The sequence below is a fragment of the Monomorium pharaonis genome, chromosome 5 (assembly GCF_013373865.1).
Source record: "Monomorium pharaonis isolate MP-MQ-018 chromosome 5, ASM1337386v2, whole genome shotgun sequence".
Lineage (NCBI taxonomy): Eukaryota > Metazoa > Arthropoda > Insecta > Hymenoptera > Formicidae > Monomorium > Monomorium pharaonis.
In genome coordinates, this window is record NC_050471.1 from 24,623,758 (window position 1) to 24,645,258 (window position 21,501).

General features: G+C 36.0%; 1 protein-coding gene across 2 annotated transcripts; it reads left to right on the top strand.

The window, feature by feature from the left end:
- Positions 1-2,410: 2,410 nt before the first annotated feature.
- LOC105836599 (THAP domain-containing protein 1) lies at positions 2,411-20,512 on the top strand. 2 transcript variants are annotated; one of them, XM_036287009.1, is made up of 7 exons: positions 2,411-2,566; positions 2,722-2,879; positions 2,957-3,085; positions 3,149-4,542; positions 17,286-17,591; positions 18,827-18,880; positions 20,120-20,512. In XM_036287009.1, exons 2-4 carry the CDS (start codon positions 2,727-2,729, stop codon positions 3,830-3,832), a joined length of 966 nt encoding a protein of 321 aa, XP_036142902.1. In that variant the 5' UTR covers positions 2,411-2,566; positions 2,722-2,726; the 3' UTR covers positions 3,833-4,542; positions 17,286-17,591; positions 18,827-18,880; positions 20,120-20,512. The 2 variants fall into 2 exon arrangements, with proteins under 2 accessions (XP_036142902.1, XP_036142903.1); XM_036287010.1 differs by having other exon boundaries at positions 17,286-17,431.
- The last annotated feature ends 989 nt before the right edge of the window (positions 20,513-21,501 follow it).

Below are 21,501 nucleotides of genomic sequence, written 5' to 3' on the forward strand. Positions count from 1 at the left end.
AATTTTTTCTATTCTGTATTTCATAATTTCTAAATTGTTACAAATGCATTAACATTTACTAATATTTGAATATTTTTTACTAAATATTTCACAACTTGTGTTGATTTATTTCTGTTTACAACTATCGTGTTCTTTTATTTTCTTGCTTAATTGTATGTGAAGAATCTCTCGAACAGGCTAAAAGAGAAGCGGAAAAAGGCATAGATATTTTAAACTTGTCACAGTCTGACAAGGACAAAAGTAATGAATAAGGCGCTAACAATTTGTTACTAAAAAATCTAGTCCTCCTTTGAATAAAACATTATAAAATTAACATAAAAATAATATTATAATTGACAATTTGGACAATGATTTTCAATGTACCAACTGTAAGAAACTTAAAAATAGAACGCTGGTTTTATTCTAATTATATTTCTAATACGTTCGATTTTTATTAGTTATATATTGCTATCTAAAGAAACTTTATATCCTGCACATCCCTGTTACATAATGTACTATTATGATCTATATTTGTTGAAGTTCCAGTTTGCATTAACATTTTTTTCTATTTTTATTATTATCAAATATTATATTACGTATCTACATTTAAATAAACTATACCAAGTAGCACAATAATGTCAAAAAATGACATAGTGACGTCAATTTTTAGTCATTTTTGGTTTATGACTAATCATAAACGTTTATAAGACGTCATTTCATAAACTATATAGCTAAAGACATTATTTTAAAATCGTCTTAAAGTCATTTTAAAGTTGTCTTTTTTAAATTATGATTTTCAGAATAATTATGCGCGCATTTTTCCATAATAAATGTTGCTTATATTATAAATACCTCTTAGAAATGTAATACTAAACGGTATTAAATTGGCTAGTTATTATTACTTATTTTGAGCATTTGAAAATACTATAATAACAATATTTTTAATATTTAAAATACGTATTAACTATTCATCTATTTTTGACTTTTTCCTGTGTACATACAGCAAAGGCAGATTTTTTCATAAATTATTCCACATGCTATTTTGCATTTGTGAAAATCTCAACAAAAATTGCAAATTTATAAAAATATTATTTAACTGTATACATATTTCTCTTTTTTTCAAATCTATTATGGTTTGTAACAAATATACATCCATAAACATTAAATATTCATGAATCATCACGAAGTGTCAGTTCAATCTTTGACAGCAAGCAATGTTGACGGTGAATGACAGATGGATGAGTAACCGCTTTTCTGATTGCAGAAGTTTTATGCAATGCTGTAATAAATGTGACTATGGTTTCAGTGACCCGTAGTGATCATCAAACTAAAAAAATAATACGATTTTTTTCAGTCAAAATTAAGTCATATATTAGTTCTATTTTTGTCATTAATAAGACGTTAGAAAATAACGTCTCATGCAGGATGTGACATTTTGACGTCATTTCCAAATTTTATGAGATTTAACTTAGGACATTAATTGGTCATTTTATGACCAAATAAGACGTTATTTTACTATTTGGGTATAAGTAAAATATGTAAATGAATATTTTACATATGTCAGACAGCTTATAAAAATTAATATAATAAAATTAATTTAATTGCATTTTTTACATTACAGTTTTTTTTTTTATTTTTATTTCAATACCTTGCATACAGTAAAAAAATTTATTATAATATAAGAATTACGTGGATATGTTTCTAAAATTTGTAAAACTTTCATGTAGTTTCTACGTCAAATTGATTATCGCATCTATATAGGTTCTAGTACTGTGTCTGGGGCTCTATTCTTAAATTCATTCGTAAGAGAAACGTATTCGCAAATTCTGATCTTACAGAAAAGTTGGAACTTTATTGGTTATCGTATGGCTACTAACCAATAAACTTGCAACTTTTTTGTTAGAGCGAGTACTTGCGTATACGTTTCTCTTGCGAATGAATTCAAGAATCGAGCCCCTGAGCTGATATCTATTCGAATATCCACATCGATGTTATGTTGCCAATCGACATAGCATTAACGTATATATCTTGCACTGTTTTATTTGGGTAAGCCCTGTACTGCTGTTAGTACTTTTAATACTCAAAATAAGTACTGGCCAATTTAATACTGTCCAGTATTACATTAAAGGGCTTTTTTATGTTGACTTCTTATTAAAGGGCTTTTTTATGTTGACGTTTATGACGTCCATTTTCAGCGTCAAAAAACATCATGTGACTAAAAATAAAGATATCAATTTGTCATTTTTATCACGTGACATTTTTTCTGTACTTCTGTGTATTGTGTTGAATAGAAAGAGGCAGTAACTTGAAACTTGAAACTTTTCACGTTTCCGCCCTAGGGGAAAAATTACATGAACGATACCCTGGTAGTGAACTTCGGAACGCAGCTCTTATGTTCTTCCACTTGAAGTCACTAGATCTGACAGCAATTTTGAAACACAGCCTTTACTTCCACCATGTGCCAGTCCATATCTATAAATTCTATAAGGTCTATGGCTCTCAGGCTCTCAGGCTTTTCTGTGGTGTTTATATTGCACGCAAATTTGTTAGGAAATGTGTGTTTAGTTATATTTATTTATTAAAATAGGTAAGTTTTATAATACCATAAGATTTATACTTATTGAATTAAAAGTAATTCTATATAAAACTTAACGTCTCCAAGCACTATAAATAAAAGAATGACATAATCTTTTCGCACATTAATTATTTTATATTTATATGTTAAATATTATCACTTGGTAGGAAAAATGACTGGTTGCTGCGTCCCAGGATGTAACAACAGTAGCAGAAAAGGTTTTTCGTTAAGACGATTTCCATCGAATAATGAACGGAAGGCATTATGGATATTAAAAATAAATCGAAAGAATTGGAAACCTACTGCATACTCACACATTTGTGAAGTATATATTAAATTTAATGCAGCATATATTTATATAAGCATATAAGCATATATAAATAATTTATAATATTGTCTTAGGTCCACTTTGCTAAAGATATGTGGGAAAAACCTCGAATCGATGGTAAAAAGAAATTAAAATATAATGCTGTGCCAACAATTTTTCCTACTGTTCAAACAGTAAATAAAAACAAGGAAATTTCTTATGCAGTACGTTTATTTATTCTTAAAATTATCTTGCATATATAATTTATAAAGATTGTTTCCCAATAGATAAACCATCTCCAAGAACATCATAGTGCAGCAACTTGTGCAGCAACATCCAAGTTGAATGTTCAAGATTTATCAACTTTGAAATCTGCTTTATTGCAAGTAGAAGAATTGAAGGAAAAACTTGAAGAAACAAATGAAAAGCTTCAAAAAGCTTACGCAGTTATCCGTGAAGCTCAAGAAACAAAACAAAACTTGTTGCAACAAATAAGAGAATTGAAAAGCAAAAGGAAACTAAGCTTAGAAAAAAGTTCGTTAAAATCCTTAGAAATATTACGTAAAGTTTTCAATAATGATCAAATTAAATGGCTTCAACAAGATTCTCCTACACAGAAAGTGCATAAATGGTCTGAGGAAACAATTAAAAAAGCGTTTAAATTAAAACTTTGTTGTTCTGAAAATGGCTACAAAGAACTCTTGAATCAAAATATTCCTCTGCCAGCATTGCGTACACTCAGGAGGAATATTAAGGTATTAAACTATCAACTAACATCTGATGAAATCTATGAAATTTTAAATGATAAAATAACACGATTTCAAAATGATAGAGAGAAGGATTGCATGTCAGCACTTGATGAAATTAGTATTATTCCTGATGAACAAAACGATACATCAAACGATACAACAAATTGTAATAAAATAAAAGTTAGGACAATTAATATGATAAATAGAGACGTAATGCGTTAAATTGTTTAGCAGATGAACAAAAGAAAAAAATTCTAAAACAACAGCTTTATTTATAAATATTATTGAAATGGTTTATATTAATTACCTCACAAATTTCATTAGTCGCTTTAGGAAAAAAATACTAAAAATGAAAGATCTATATATATTTAATAAAAGAATTAAGTTTCTAAATTCTGTCATTGATTTGTTTCGAAATATGGAAATTGAGAAAGATGCAAAATTTAAACCTATACAAGTCTATATTATAATAATACAATCTCTTACCTAACCTAACTGATAAAATATTTTTAATATTTTTAGCTTATTTAAATTGTGTACCGACACTCAGTTTTGAAACAGTTACTAGCTAGATATTAATGTTCAAAAACATCTTAGTAAGTAAGTAAGTTTCCTCAAACAACCGTAAATAATTTATTGCGAAAAATAATACCTTAATTTTTTGTTCTTGTTCAAACATGTAAAAAGTAAATACAAATTATTTAATAATTATTTTAATGTTAAAAATATAAGTTTCCTACAATATGAAAATATCGATTAGCAGTTTATAATATATGTATAATCAAAGGTTGTTCTCGCATTGGCGTATTGCTCCCGCGTACAATCGACAAAATTCAGATGTCGCTAGCGATAATTCGATGCTACTTCATTTGACATCGCAAAAATGCTGATATTCTCGCTTGAGACATCAAACCAACAACATTCTCTAATACGTAAGTTTGCAATCTTACTTCTAAATTTTATTTTTATTATTTTAAAATCTTATTTTTAAATTTTTGCTCTTTATAATTTTTTTAAATTTTATTTTTTTAAATTCTAAGATCAGAATAACGATGATCATATTATGTATCGGACAAAAATGTAAAAAGTAAAAATTATTTTAAGTGTAGATTAATATGGAAAATTTTTACTTTTTACGGTTTTGTCCTAGAAACAAAATTATCACTATTCCTGAAGTGATAATTCCCGAAAATGGTAAAACTTAATCATTACGTCACAGAGCAACGGCCGTATTTATAATCTCATACCTTTGGTGATAAATCGTAACAAAATTTTTAATATTTTCAATTTTAAGTGTATACGAGGTGCATAGGTTCCGAATTTATTGATTTATTTATTTTTAAACATACATGTACAAGACACATATGCGATACATGGTCTCTAAAGGATTAAGTTAATAAACGTCAATTTTAAAAATCCGAAAATCTGTGATAAAAAAGCTACGATGCGGTGGAAACTTTCCGATTGCGAATAACAGCATTAGCATTTTAAAGAAATATTTGATGAAAATATTGTATATTTCACTGTTCTACAGATTTATACTTTTTTTGTTCAGCCTTATTCAATGTTGTTAAGCTTTAGCAAATATATCCCGCGCTTTCTTATGTAAATAATCATACATAGGGTTAATTGGAGTAAAATTGTGACGAAAAAATATAATTGGTATTCAACATATATAGTGCTGCTATTTGCTTAATTTTTAATATTTATATTTAATTCTTTTATAAATAATTATTTTAAATCTTCTATTATTAATAAAAAAAGAATAGAAAATCGAAATAATTTCTCATTTACATGTAAAAATCTTCTAATATTTGTTACAATTACCCCAATTAAATAACCCTATTGCGGGATTATGGAGTGATTATGATAGTAATAATTATTGAAATATAAATGAGTATTTTGTGAATAAATAAAATATTAATAATAGTTACAAAATACAAATATGTTTATTTTTTTTTAAATCATCGCTGTACGTTAAAAATATAACGCAAATTGTATCAAAGTAATGTTCAAATTGTATAACTTATGCAAAATTATTGACGCAAAAAATCACTTCTTGTTTAGTAAATTTTATTTTTAATAAATGATATGCATGCCATGAAACATTATAATAACTTCGACACACACACACGCGCGCGTATATATATAATTTGTAACTTTTTTTATGTAGGCTATTTTTAAAATAAGAAAATTTTTCGTTACTTGTGCATTGAAACTGGTCCTTCTCTCACCTGTCAATTCATAAGGACCAACATTTCGACGCACAGATAACAAAAAATACTGTGTACACGTGCTGACCGATTGCCCACACGTGAGGGTGAATGCTTTCGACTCGTGCCTCGATTTCTCGCAATTAGCTGGCTCATCGCACTTGTTGCACAAATAACTATTACTGTGCACAGCGGTTAACAAATAGCAAACATGCATATAAAATGGTATCAATATTGAAGTTATCAAAATTGAACGTGTAAATACATATGTTATATTTAAGTGTCAAAACTTAATTACTTTTACATTCTCATTTCTCTTGACTCCATGATTATTGATTACAAGATTTAACATGGACATAATTTTGTCTAGAAAACATCAAAAGCTTAAATCTTATTATAAACTCATTTTTTAAATCCTGCATAAGCAACAACGATTTTTTAAATTTGCAGTGAGAAGGTACGTATTACCATCCTCGTGTTATGTTGTTTATATTGTTTACATCAGGAAAGTTTTCTATAAATGTAATCTTTAAAATTTATCTTCTGATGGTTTTGATAGTTTTGATTTCTTTTGCACAACAATGCATTAATATTTTGTTTTGATCATTATCTGAGAATATTGACAAAATGAAGATTCTACGTGCTAATCCGCTCTCTCCTCTAAAATATATTTAAATAAATATATTATATATATATCCCGTGGGTTGAGTGCCTAGCGGGCGCGTCTCCGGGTGGCGGATAGGAGGAAGCCCGGGTGAGAAACCTCGGTCCGGGCCTAAACCCCCGCGTGCCGGGGTGGACCGCCCGGGTAGTAACGGTTATAACCTGCCCCGGCGGGCGTAAAACCCTGCCCAGGGGGGGGGGAAAGCCGATACCGCGGACCAACTCGACCCAAGCCAAGCTGGAAGCTATCGTGGCGAGGGCTGCGTGGCACTGGGGGAGCAGTGCCTTGAACGATGCCTCTGGGGAACCAGGCGAAACCCCAGAGTATTTAGCCTTACCCACGCATGCGGGGCTCTGCGTGGGTGGACCGTATGTTTCCCTAGCTGCTCGTGGGAACAAAATGGAAGACGAAATCAAACTTAAACTTAAACTCACTGAGGACACCCCAATGGAGGCTTCGCCCGAGGACTCCGGAAGGGTGGAAGAAGCAGGATCGGGAGCCGAACGGACCCCTGTGGGCACGGGAAGCACCGAGACTGCGGAGGGAGGGGTGGTTTCGAGTGCTGAGCGGGCCCCTAGGGGCACGGGAGGCACCGAAACCGCAACGGACGAACCGGCGAAGGAAGAGGATCTTTGCAAAAAGAAACTCTCCGGAGCCGCGAAGAGGAGGAGGGCTCGGGAGCGGAAGGGGGGGGTTCGGGACCAGGCTCATGCCGGGACTGGGACTGGGCCCTCGCCGGCTGTTCCGGGGACCTCTTCTTCCTCGTCCTTGACTATCCCCCAGACGCCGATTGGGGGGCCTCCGGGGAACTCCGGCAATAAACGCCGGAAGGACCCTGATGGGACCCCGCAGTCGGCAGAAGGGGCGAAAAAGAAGCAGAGGGTCCAGGGGACCCATGCTTACGTCGACGCCGCGGACCCTCTGACGAGGGTGATTGTCGAGGAGGGGTACCCGGATGCTGCGATGACTGCTGAGCAGCTGTCGCAGCTGAGGGGTGCGGTCTTCAAGGAGATCCAGGGGATCCGAGAGGGTACCCTGCCCAGATTTGACAGCACCACTCTGAGAGGGGGGGCTGCGGTGGTGAGGTGCGCGGATGCGGAGTCCCTGAAATGGCTCGAGAGCCGGATCGGGGGCATCGTGCCGTGGGAGGGCGCCAAGCTTGGGGTGGCGGGACTGGAGGTGCTGCAAAAGCAGTACAGGGCTGCGGTGTGGGTCCCGGGACCTCCCGTGGGCGCGGCTGCGGTCCTGGGGCTGCTGGAGCGGCAGAATCCGGGGATCGTTACCTCAGGCTGGCGTGTCTATGCTGAGAATGTGTGGGCTACCTGCGAGGGTAGAAACCTCATTCTCGGCATCCCCCAGTCCAGCGTCAACAAACTTAAGGCGCTGGACTTTAGGCCCCATCTTGGGATGGACCGGGTCACTTTTAAAGTGACCGGTCCATCCCAAGAGGGGGCGGGAAAGGGTAGGGAGGGGCCCGATCCAAAGGTCTCGTCTTCGTAGTGGGCCTGACCGGGGTGGGCTTCACCCAAATCAACTTGCACCACAGCAAAGGAGCCTCGGCCGTTCTTGCCAGGCGCCAAGCTGGGGTGCACACAGCCATATCACTAGTACAAGAACCTTGGCTGGTCCGAGGCTGTATTAGGGGTCTGGCGGGGTGCGGTAGGCTGTTCAGGTCACCGCAAGAGGATCGGCCTAGGGCCTGTGTGGCCGTTAAAGGGCTGGAGAGCCAGCTATTGCCAGATTTCTGTTCCAGGGACTTGGTAGCAGTCGTGATAGAGGACACCAGCGGGACCGGGATCAAGACAAGGATGGTGGTGGCGTCGGGCTACTTCTCACACGAAGAGGACGATCCGCTGCCATCAGACCGGGTTGTACGACTGGTGGAGTTCTGCCAAAAGGAGCAACTCCCCCTCATATTGGGGTGCGATGCGAACGCGCACCACACGGTGTGGGGGAGCACGGACACCAACAGGAGAGGCGAAAAGCTGTTGGAATTTCTGGTGTCCACAGACCTAGAGATTCTCAACAGAGGCAAGGAGCCTACCTTCGTCACGGCAGTGAGAAGGGAGGTTCTGGACCTAACTATCTGTTCAAGACAGATAGCGCGGGAGGTGACCGGCTGGAGGGTCTCTGACGAGCCCTCATTGTCGGATCACAGACAGATCACCTTTAGGTTGGCTAAAGTGCAAGCGAAGGTAAGAACAGTGAGGGACCCGAGGAAGACGGACTGGGACTCGTTTCGAGAGGACCTGGCTGTCGGTCTTAGGGAGTTTCCCAAAAGACATGGGACCCCTCAAGAAATCGAGCTGTGCGTCGAGCATCTGCAGAGGGCTCTCGTCGGCAGCTTTGAGAACAACTGCCCAGAAAGGACAGTGAGAGATACTAAGGAAGTCGCCTGGTGGAACCCCAAGCTACAGGAGCTCAGAAGTGCTGCACGTCGTGCCTGGAACAGGGCCAGGAACACGGGCCGCCAGGCTGAATGGGACCTTCATCGAAGGGCTCAGAAGGCCTATAGAGACTCTGTGGTAAGGGCTAAAAAGGAGAGCTGGAGGAGATTCTGCGAGTCGGTGGAGGGGATACCTGAAGCCGCTAGGCTCGGCAGAGTCTTAGCCAGGGATCGGAACGCGGCTCTGGAGGCCATTCGGCTCGACGATGGGACGATGGCGTCTGGAGAGCGATGCCTGAATCACCTGCTGGAGTCGAACTTTCCGGGCTTCCGCGGAGGCCCGGAGGAAGACGTCCACCAGGGAAACTCAAATCTCCGTAGGGTACGAGGAGAGGACTGGTCTCTTGCGGCAAAAATCGTTGGGCCGAACAAGGTCAAATGGGCCGTAGGAGGTTTCAAGCCCTTTAAGTCGGCTGGGCCGGACCGGGTATTTCCGGCCCTTCTCCAGGAAGGGCTGGAGCAGATCACCGGGCCGCTCACGCGGACGCTAAGGGCTTGTTTGGCACTGGGCTATACACCTAGGGCCTGGAGGCAGGCGAGAGTTGTGTTCATTCCCAAAGCGGGAAGAACGGGCCACAGCTCCGCCAAGGATTTTCGTCCTATCAGCCTAACGTCTTTTCTTCTTAAGACGCTGGAAAGGCTGGTGGATGTCTACATACGCGACGTGGTTCTACTGCAGCACCCGCTGCATGGGAATCAGCACGCGTATCGCACGGGATACTCCACAGAATCGGCGCTTCACTCCGCTGTATCGTTTATCGAGGAGCAACTGGAGAGGAAGGGCTTCGTGGTTGGCACCTTTCTAGATATAGAAGGAGCTTTTAACAACACACCGCACGAGGTGGTGTGTGAGGAAGCTACTCGCAGAGGTGTGCCGGAAAGGATCGTGGATTGGATCAGAGGCATGCTTGGGCGACAGGTAACGGCCTCATTGGGAACAGTGAAGGTCAGTGGATGGGTGAAGAGAGGCTGCCCGCAAGGGGGAGTTCTCTCTCCACTATTATGGTGTCTGGTGGCGGATAGACTGCTCAGGACGCTGAACGAAAGGAGCTTCTTTACATTAGGATATGCGGATGATCTGGCTATCCTGATACGAGGACCCTTTTTGGAGACGCTTCTGGAGCTCACGCAGAGAGCCTTAGAGGTGATCGAGGAGTGGTGCGGCGAGACTGGTCTGGCGGTGAATCCACTGAAGACCGGGCTCGTAATCTTCACTCGCAGGTACAAGGTAGGCCCAGTGGAGGGGCCGGTCCTTGGGGGAACGAGATTAGTTCCAACCGTATCGACTAAATATCTGGGAGTGATCCTAGATAGGAAGCTGACATGGAAGGAACATCTCGAGAACCGTTGCAGGAGTGTGTGCTCCTACTTCTGGATATGCAGAAGGACATTCGGGCAGACCTGGGGTCTCAAACCAAAAATGGTCCACTGGATATACACGGCGATACTCAAACCTAGGCTGCTTTACGCGTCTGTCGTATGGTGGCCAAGGGTTTTGGGAAAGACCGCTAAGTTAGCGCTGGAGCACGTCAGAGCTCTAGTTTTAAGAGGGGCTCTGGGGGCCATGCGGACCACGCCGGTGGTGGCGATGGGAATGCTGCTTGGCGTCGAGCCCCTCGATCGGGTGGTAGTGGCGGCCGCGGCGACGGCGGCCTACCGCTTAAGGTGTGAATCAAGGTGGAAGGCAGGAGCCCTCCACACGAGATTTCCCGAAGGAATCCTATCGGGCACCATTTTTGCAATGGGACAGGATAGGAGGCCGGTGATTCGTACTTTCGAAAGAGGGTACAGGATAAGCTTCCCCGGGCGCTGGGAGTGGAACGGCTCTAAGGGACCGGTTCCTCGGGACGGGGACGTCTGGTTCACGGATGGCTCCAAAACGAGTGCGGGCTCTGGAGCTGGTCTTTACTGTCAGCGCGACCGGGCAGGAATCGTCGTTCCGCTTGGCGAGCACGCTACGGTTTTCCAGGCGGAGGTGTTAGCCATCATGAGATGTGCCCAGAATCTATTAGAGTCTGATAGGGTGAGAAGGCGCATCCGGATTTACTCGGACAGTCAGGCGGCGCTTAAGGCGCTTGAGGGTCCAAGAATTAACTCGCGGCTGGTCTGGGACTGCAAGTGCGTACTGGATGAGTTGGCGGAGAAGAATGATGTCGGCCTAGTATGGGTCCCTGGGCACGCAGGGATCAAGGGCAACGAAATGGCGGACCTGCTTGCTAAGGAGGCGGCCGAAACAAGACTGCTGGGACCTGAACCGGCTGTTGGGATCTCTTTCTGCCTAGGCAGGGGGAGAATCAGGGGCTGGCTCCGGGACCAGCATCTTGAACACTGGAAGAAAGAAACAGAGAGCAAATGCAGACAGGCTAGGGCCATGCTAGGGGAATGCCCTAGCGAGAACCTGGCCAGGAGCATAAGATCTCTAAGTAGGAGGGACGCCAGGCTCGCGACACAACTGCTCACGGGCCATGGGGATCTCAACTATCACCTGCACAAATTGGGCCGTAGTGATACGCCCAGCTGTAGGCTGTGCGGTGAGGAGGAGGAAACTAGCCTCCACATTCTTGGGAATTGCCCAGCACTGGTCGGATCAAGAGCACGCCTGCTGGGCTCAGGTTTTCTAGAACCGTACCAGGTGAGGCAGCTGCCTGTGGGAGATCTGCTCCGCTTTTGGAAGGAAGCGGGGCCCCGCTAGGGCAGCTGACAACGGGGAGGCACAATGGACTCGGTCTAAGTGCCAAAGTGGGCTTCGCAGGAGGACCGCCCCCGTCACTACTATTATTATTACTATTATTATTATTATATATATATATATATATATGATTATATATTGATTACAAGGTTTAACATAGATATGACTTTGACTGAGAAGATATCGAAAGATTAGACATCATTATAAACATCTCATTTTAAGAATTCTGTATATTTTAAACAGTAACTGTTTAAATTTTTAATTTATATAAAAAGGTATTATCATTCCTGTGTGTGTACAAGAAATATAAACGTTGATAGGGTTATAACGTTAAACGATGTATAAATTACGTGACAGTATATGGCTTTGTGTAAAAATAGTTTACCATTTCTTTATATACATTATTAGTGTATATGTTTAAACGTAGTAAACATAGTAAACATAGTTAAGCCACATAAAAACATTAAAAAATCATTTTTAATTTTTTGAGGTCAATTATTACAAAGCATAATAATTTTTGATATAAAACTTTTACCGTGTATGTACTCTAAATAAAAGGCTGAAAATAGAAACACATTATTGCACCTGGATGTTCAAACAGCTGTCCTGCGGAAAATCGATATTATTGATTCGCCGTGATCAGCTGTCAAAAAGAGAGTCATTGCTAGGCAACAGTGTTTAAAGCAGAGGTATCAGATTTGATAAAGTTTCAATTTCGGATGGGCGTCGCGCGTTTCGAGACTTTTTCCCATTTTCTGCAATGATATTTGTGTTCGAATGCAATAAAGCGGTTTCGTTCCTTAAGAGCTTGTTGAGTTTTTTCTCCCCGCGACTGCAACATTTTCGAAGAAAGTCTCTGATCATGTTTGAGTGCTTTATTGCACTTTTATATTCATTTTTATATTAAATTTTTTCTGTGAAATCGAACAATGTGTTTAAAATTTTAATTAAGAGACACGATAGGGACATTAGAGACGCGCCAATAGTAAATGCACAACGCGAGTTTACTATGGATGCATATGTATATTTGAGTCAGTGATGCATAAATCGTCGTGAACATCATTGTGTGGAAGAGAATCTACATTGCCGTAAAAAAATACACGTCCATGAGCAATATAGCATAAATGTTTGGATGAGCATTCTAGAAAAGTTAGACTATATTTTTTCCGGAAAATATGAATATTAATAGTGAAGTATATACATCATCTTTAGATAAAACGTTAAGCAAATTGTTGGAAAGTGTGCTGTTGGATTTATTGATGTAATTTTTCAACAAGGTTATCTTGCCCATACTTCGATCACAATTCGTACTGTGTATTAAAAAAAATTGCACGTTTTCAAATCGATTGGAATACATATTAGCGATCTTCATGAGTGACCACTGCGATCACTGTACCTTACATCACTTGATTTATTTCAATCGGGTTTTGTAATAGAGCAAGTCTATCAAATGGAACAAACCTAAATAAATAAGATTTAATGGTTAAGTTAACTCTGTACCACATGAGTTATCGACTTTCCACGCGATGCAAGGATAATCCCACCCCACACTCCCTGGTGCTTACGGTTCGCGACGAGGCCAACAACTGTTCTATTCCACTTTCCAGTTTTCGACTTTTTCCTAACGAAAGTCTCTGGTTTAAAAAATGCATGTTTTTATCTACAGCAGAAATTTCTTAAAGGTTGCTAACTATCACTCTTGGATTTATAATTATGAAAAACATAAATGTATTGTGAAGTATTTTTGGTTCAAAATATACATTGTTCTTATAAAACTTTTTTGATTATAACTTTTTAACGAAGCATGAGCGACGGCTATACACACAAACACACACACAACGAGATGGTAACTATATATATATATATGCTTTTTAAGGTGTAGGTGTATCATATTTTTCCCGCTAAAGATCAAACGAATAAAAGTTAACAAAAAAAAACAAAAAAAAACCGCCATCAAATTTCTCTCATTAAACGCTACAATATAGAATACCTTTTCTGTCCCTCCAAGAAGGATTTGCATAACCCCAACTGATTTAATTAATCGTATTAAAATTGAAACTGCAAATATATTATCATCGATAAACGTTATACAAAGCACGTGAAAATTTCTTGCGACGCGTTACTTTATGTGCAAAACACAATGGCGCCAAATGGTTGCTTGTGATTTTAAACACCTATGCAAATAAAAATTATCACGTATTTTATATATTTTCATTTTATATTATACTTGTTGTTATTAATGTTTACATTTTTAAAATTTTTTATTATTTCGTTAAACATTTATTAAAATGTAAAATGTAAAACCCTATTTAAATAATTTATTGCTTGTTTATCTTCTTGTACTTTAGTCTCAATTATACCATGATGCATTTCCTTTTGCTATTACATTCGTAAACATTTAATAAACGCAGTATAGCTCAGCTTCTATTATGTGCGAACCCATTACAATCATGATAACCGGGAGCATTCCTTTCTAATTGAACGAAGTATGCATATGATTATATATCGGCAACCCAATTCAGACGTGCGCCCCTGGCATGCAGGCAACCTCTATCGTAAAGAGATATATGTCTATGCAACATTCTGCACAATAATCAAATCCACCCCTTAAAAAAGGCATGAAATCGATAGTCGAATCTATCAAAATGTTGTCACCGCTTTTCTGCGATGCTGATTGGTTCTCTTATAGTATCATCTTCTCCTTTGTTAATTGCTCAAACTTACAAAATAGGTCTTCACACAATTGACGTTACAAATTTTGCAAAATTATCGGGCAACTTCTGCTAGCGAGCGTATTAAGTCGTATATGCATAACTGCGTTAAATGCATATACAAATGCGCGCGTATTAACGAAGAATCTTTCTCGCGTTCATGTTTTCCGCTCCGTTCGCGTATATGAGCGTCGATCGCTGGAATTACGGATAAATTTATATATACAGTCTTTGTAAGTATTATGGCAATTTGTAGTATCTTTATTGTTAAAAAAAAGCATAGTAATTACTCTTGGAAATAATTGTTTAATAGCTATTATGCAGTGGTATTAATAAGCAATAATTAACATTTGTTTTGACAAGAGATTTTTATTTTTAAATATTTCGAAACTTTTTCAGGGTTATTATTATTTTATTATTCATATTTTAGCATGTTATTATTTTTATTTATGTTTTTATGTATTAAATATATATTCAATATGCAAAACAACGCAACTTTCTTTACAAAAACGCATTTTTGCATGATCAGCATTCTACACAATTGACTGTAGTGAGATATTACTCGTAAGAAACTTTGTGCTTGTCGCACGATGATCACATTCCGGCGACGACGCAACGTTCGCGGAATTTCCGCGTTGTCGTTAATCTCATAAATATTGATTCTTCTTTCTGGATAGAATCCCTTGACGTAGCTACGTTTCCGTAGCTATCATGTGTCCTTCACACTTTTGGCGTGATTCAGACGCACGGTACGGAATACGCATATGTCGCTACGCGTCGCTATGCGTAAACGAGGGTGAGAACGGAAGAATTCTTTCGCAAACGCGAGGATCAATGGAAATTGTTAGACTCGCATGAACGTACGTACGTGCGGACTTGTTACATGAATGTGAATGTATAATACTAAACTCTTTAAATCCTCGCAAGGATATAATGCTCACAACAACAACATATTTTCAGATATTTTTTAAATATTATAACTTTAATATGTGTAGAACAAATATCTTAAAATTCTCTTATTTCTTGGAAACTAAATATTTTACTGTATTAATACTGATAAAAATATGCACAGATAATTGAAGAAAATAAAATTTACGATATGTAGATATGTCTTTTTTTCTAAATAAAATTAGTATAAAATGATATCTAACTATAAATCTAATCTAATGTAATTTTTATATATGTACATTAAGAAAAAGAAGTTATTAATTTGACTAAATTTTTTAATTTGATTAAATTTCTTCAATTTAACTATTTATATATTTCAATCAAATATATAAATAGTTAAATTAAAGTTCAAGTATTTTATGTATTTAAGTTAAATATATAAATACTTGAATCTAAGAAATGTAATCAAGTTGAAAAATTTAGTCAAATTAACAACATTTTTTTCTTAGTGTATAATCGCGGTATTATGTTGATATATATAGAAACGTAATAAGAAATGTTTTTTCGCTTTTGCTTTTTATCATATTATCGAGATAAGCTTTATACATAAATTCCAATGTAATGATGAATCATCGGATGTAAAAAGATTTATGTCTCATCTCAGCTTGCCAAGCAACAGGTGTCTTTTAAACTTGTAGGGAGAGTATTAGAAAGCTTGTTTTTCGTGCTGATATTTGATTATGTAATTTCATGCATTTTTCAAAGTTTATTGGACTGTATTTCACAATATTTGATGTAATCGTTTCTCACTTTTAAATTCACTTAATTCTCGTAATCTTGTTTAAGTGTGTATCGCAAGTTTTTCTTATTTTTTATTTATCTAGATCTATTTTAGTGCAGCCAAGTGTATGACTGTATGAGTGTATGAGTGTATGATATAGTACTATTCCTGCTCAAAAAGTTTGACAGAAATTGATAGAAACATATAGAAATTTAATATGATTTTATCTAAATCTATAATTTCTATCAGACACTAGATTTCATACTAGATGGAAAAGTTATAAAATTCCATCGTTTTTTATCGTATCTGAATCAAGCGACTAAAATATTATCTGCAGAATATAAGTGCTTTGCTATGTAATTTTATCTACTTATACTTAATACAAAAATTACGATTCAAAAGCTATAAAATTCTATATAAATTAATCTGAAATTGTATTATACTATACATTTCTATCAAAAATATGTTATTGAAAAATAATCGTTTTTTACCGTTGTGTACATATGTATAATATACTGAGAAAAAAAGTTATTAATTTGACTAAATTTTCCAGCTAAATAAAATTTTGTCTATTCAAGTACTTATATATTTTAATTAACTATGTAAACATTTAAATTAAAATTTATTTATTTAAGTTAAATGCATAAATTCTTAAACTTGACAAAATTTTAATTTAATTGAAAAATTTTGTCAAATCAACAATACTTTTTTCTCAGTCTATTTAAAGGATACAATATAATACAGAAATATAGAAAGTCTATCATATATTTCAGATAAACAATTTAATATTTACGAACCAAAAACACGATTGGACAGAATTTTTTGTTATCTGATTCTATCGATCTTTTAAATAGAGATCCGTCTCGCATGGATTGCTGTTGATATAATAAATTGGTTGACTTATCATAATTCTAATTGGGAATTCTTGTTTGTTTGTCCATCTTGTATACAGTATTTATTGATATGATTTATTCGTGTATTGATGTGATCTATTTATTTATTTATTTATTTATCTTTTGTTGGAGTTAGCAATTTCTTTTGTCTCATTTAATATTTTTATCTGTTTTACGTTTGAATTTCTTTTTTATAATACTATTTCTCTGATATTATATAGTTTACTTACACTCCATATGAAACTCAGATCGCTGCAACGAGTATCCTGTAATGATATACCGGAATTAATTTATCTCGCTAGTATCATTTTACTTGTGAGTTGCAATTCTCACGTGGACATTTCGAATCTCTTTGCACTTTAATTTTTCTACTGCGTGTTTTGTTGCAAGTGCCGCGAGCAACTTTGGGCTATAAAGTGCAAGAGGAAAAAGAAAGAAAAATGTGCTGTAGACCAATGAATCAGCTAATACCGCCGGAGCGATCATCCGTGTCAACCCCTTTTGGACAAGGTAGACTCATTTCGGGCGATCAGGCGGTTAGTATGGCTGGCAGTCAGGCGGCTGATGCGCCTGTCGATCACGATGCTTACGCAGGTGAAGAATCGCCACGGGATAGAAGAGATGTTGCAAGGGATATCGTTATAGTCGATGCTTTAATACGGATTATAATTGAACTGCATGCCCGCAATTTATAGAGTGAGTAAGAGTACTTTAGTTCACTGCATAGTTTTATGGATCTGGTTTATAATCTGTAACTATGTATACGAATTGTCCTTCTGCTTCTTTTTATTGTATAGTTGACATCGAAATCGCTTTTTCGTAATCGTATATAGTCCGGTTCAATTTTCTTGTATTCTTCGCGTCGAAATGTTCCGTCATACACTTAGTACTCAAAGCCTTTACATTTCGTTCCCTTTGTGGTTTTATTGTAATACTCTTTGAGTTTCTCTTCTTTAATAATTTTCTTTATGATTTGATTTGTTGTGCATTAGGCATTTATTATTTTTATGATTTTTTCATTACCGTGATGTTCTTCTGTAGGCATCGTGATATAAACGAAAAAAATTTATCTCTTCTTATCTTTAGTACAGACTCGTGCGTTCTCGCTATCTTCATCGACATTTGCGTGCACACGTCTACTCAATTTAATGATAACATGCATTTTTTCTATCGTATTAATTTTATTTTTTGTTATTTCTAGAAGAGTGATCTTATCGCGTGTAACTCTATTTTATTTCTAAATTTTTTATCTTTCTCGAGAAAAAATGAACTGATGCAATTATATGTATATGGATCATATAATTATACATGTTACTAAATTTGTTTATATCTAATTATATATATATATATATATATATATATATATATTTATATATAATCATATTTTGCCCATTTTTCGCGGATTATTAATGAAATCGTTGCACCGGAGTCAAAAAACATTTGTTTGGTTTTTTTCTTTCTTTTTCTCCTTTTTCCTGCGTATGAGCAGCATGACTAGTCAAGTTCGCTTCCGACACTTCTCATCTTACATACGTCACCTAATCACTTGCTATTCTAATGCATGTACACTGAGAATATGTTGTTAATTCGACTAAATTTTTCAACTTAATTAAATTTGTTTAATTGAAATATTTATGTACTTTAGTCAAATATATAAAGATTGATTTAAAATTCAAATATTTTATGTATTTAAGTTAAATGAATAAATACTTGAATTAAAGAAATCTAATCAAGTTGAAAAATTTAGTCGAATTAACAATATTTTTTTCTCAGTGTAGCGACTTATTCTTACTTTCGTGCACTTCTTCGTCGCTATTGCGATCAGTCTCTGAGTTCTCTCTCTGGGATTGCACGGTTATCTAATATGACAGACTTTGTTGCGTGACTTTATGTGTATAATGCCATTTTTGGCTTTCTACTCTTCTGTGCAGAGGCGACCACGCGATGTTTAGGACAACGGAGACGACTGGGGACCCCATTGCTAGGTAATTGCACAATATCTTTTTGAGCATTCTTTAATGTACTTTTTTTGTACGTTGTATATTATTAACATGCTGCCGTATACACATAAAAAAGTGTTAAATTAACTCTTATATACTCATATAAACGCATTCATCACTTCATATATACGCAACAATATATAATCTTCTCAGAAGAATTAAAAAATCTTGTATTTCAATAATATATTATAGTCTTATTTCAATACTATAATTGTTATTTCAAAAATATAATGTAATTATTTTGATAATTTTATTCTGAGAAAATTAGAATCTCCGATTTGAACGCACAATATTTTTTTCTATTCAACATTTTTATTCTTTCCATTTAAGAAAATTATTCTTAAATAATAAGAATATCATTTTCTTGATTAAACTACATAAAATAATAAATAAATCTTCATTCAAGTTAATTTAACGCAATATAATCTTATTTCAAGATTTTGAAACTAAAGATATTGTCAAGATAACAATTTTTTTTACTGTGTACTTTTTCGTGGAACTTTAATTTACTTGACTTTCCTTCAAATTCTGGAGTCATTCTACGGGCTTTTTCAGTAATAAAAATTCGTAACCTTTTCTACATATCTGTACATCTTTTAACGTGAGATCGAGTGTTTGCGCCTATCATTTCAAGGTGTTCGAATATCGTGAGCTTGTCGATTTAAATTGGTGATTTAGAAGAAACATTCAATATTAGTGTTCGTCTTGATCAATTTTAAATTATTATTGTCCTATTACTTAGAACAAACGAGTTGTATATACTTGATCGCGGGATCTAATTTGCTCTACATAATAAAGCGATTTGCTTATTCGTTGAGTAACTATGATTTATTCGCTGTTGGTTTGAGACATTATTCTTTATCAGCACATACGCAATTTATAATAATAAGATAAAGTCCGTAAAGGCTTGCATGTTCGCTCGCTACCTCGATCAAATTTCGCTGTCGCTACGTCCTTTACACAGCTGCTGATAAGGCTTGGCGAGGATCACTGCCTAGCGAAAATGCGTTGTCGTAGGTCGTGTCTTTGCTTGAATTCCAATGCTCGTTATTTATGTATAGCTGCATGCAGTATGTGTACGTGTGTGTGCGTGCGCTTGAGCTTTGGCATTCTTCTCTGTGTGCATGTTCCTTTCCGCTTATTTCACGTCTGTATAGCATGCGTGCTTTTTTATCTTTCGTTCCTTTCTTGATTTTATTTTACGATTTATTTTGTTTTTTACAGATTAGCTCTTCCGGCAACTTTCCACAGGAATCCTTCCTACTAATCTCACCACTGCCACCAGAAATGTTATGCCTCCGTGAGGGAATCACAAGATCGTGCGTCAGGAGGGTGCAAGAAAATGTGCATCAATACATAATTCCCAGTTTACTTCCCCAGTTGATTATCAATCAAACATTACACAATAAGTGTTAATGCATCTATTAGTAACACGTACAATATGTTAACACTACATTAGCAAACATTGGTTAAACATTAGCTAAATATATATATGTATTTATGTTTTATACATATTGTGCATATACATATTGCGTATATACAGTAGCGTGTAAAAGTTATGAGTAAAAACATTTTTATTACATATTTATTAAACGATAATTATTTAAAAAAGACTTATGTATGTGAACAAAATATATTTATTTATATTTCATTTAGAAACTTTATGAACGTCTAATAATTTTAAATACGTAATTTTTCTGTAATGTTTTCTAAAAAAATGTACAAAACGCGACAAATATTTTTATATGCATAACGTAATAATATATTTGTAAAAAATAACAGAAAATGTTGTTAACTTCTTTAAACTTAATTCTTTGTTGCCACGACTCGCGTCTTTATAAATAATAATCAATGCAGCACAACGACAAGGCATAGGTGCAACTAAATTAAACATGTAATCTTTGGCATTAAGAAAAAAATGTTGTTAATTTGACTAAATTTTCTAACTAAATTAAATTTTGTTTATTCAAGTATTTATATATTTTAATTAAGTATATAAATATCCTAATTAAAATTTGTGAATTTAAGTAAGTTAACCGCATAAATTCTTGAACTGACAAAATTTTAATTTAGTTGGAAAATTTTGTCAAATTAACAACAATTTTTTTTTTTAGTATGGTAAATTTTGCCATTAATTTTACAAATCTTGCCATAATTCTGCCTTATATAAATTCTTTTTATTTTCTATGCGTAGTTTGAGTTCTTGCATAAATGCTCAATAGGATTTAAATCTGGCAATGGCCAGTCAAGAATTCAGATTTTTTTAGCAGTAAAAAATTTTTTAATTATATAATTTTGATGAGTGTGTAAAACCATTATTATATATATATATATACATATAAAAAAAACCAATAAATGAAACAATATTACAGCTTAGACAAATTAATTATAAAATAAGAATTGTAAAGTATGCACGTTGCAATGTTGGACCAACATTGAGGATTTATTCATACCCAATATGTAATAATATTGCATTACTTCTTAATATTGCGCTAATATTTCGTGTTACTATAGGCAAAAATAAACTAGATTTATATATTTTTGGTTTTATTTAAAGTTCCATATGATACAAAAATATTTATGTTTTTATTTGCCTTAATATAGAT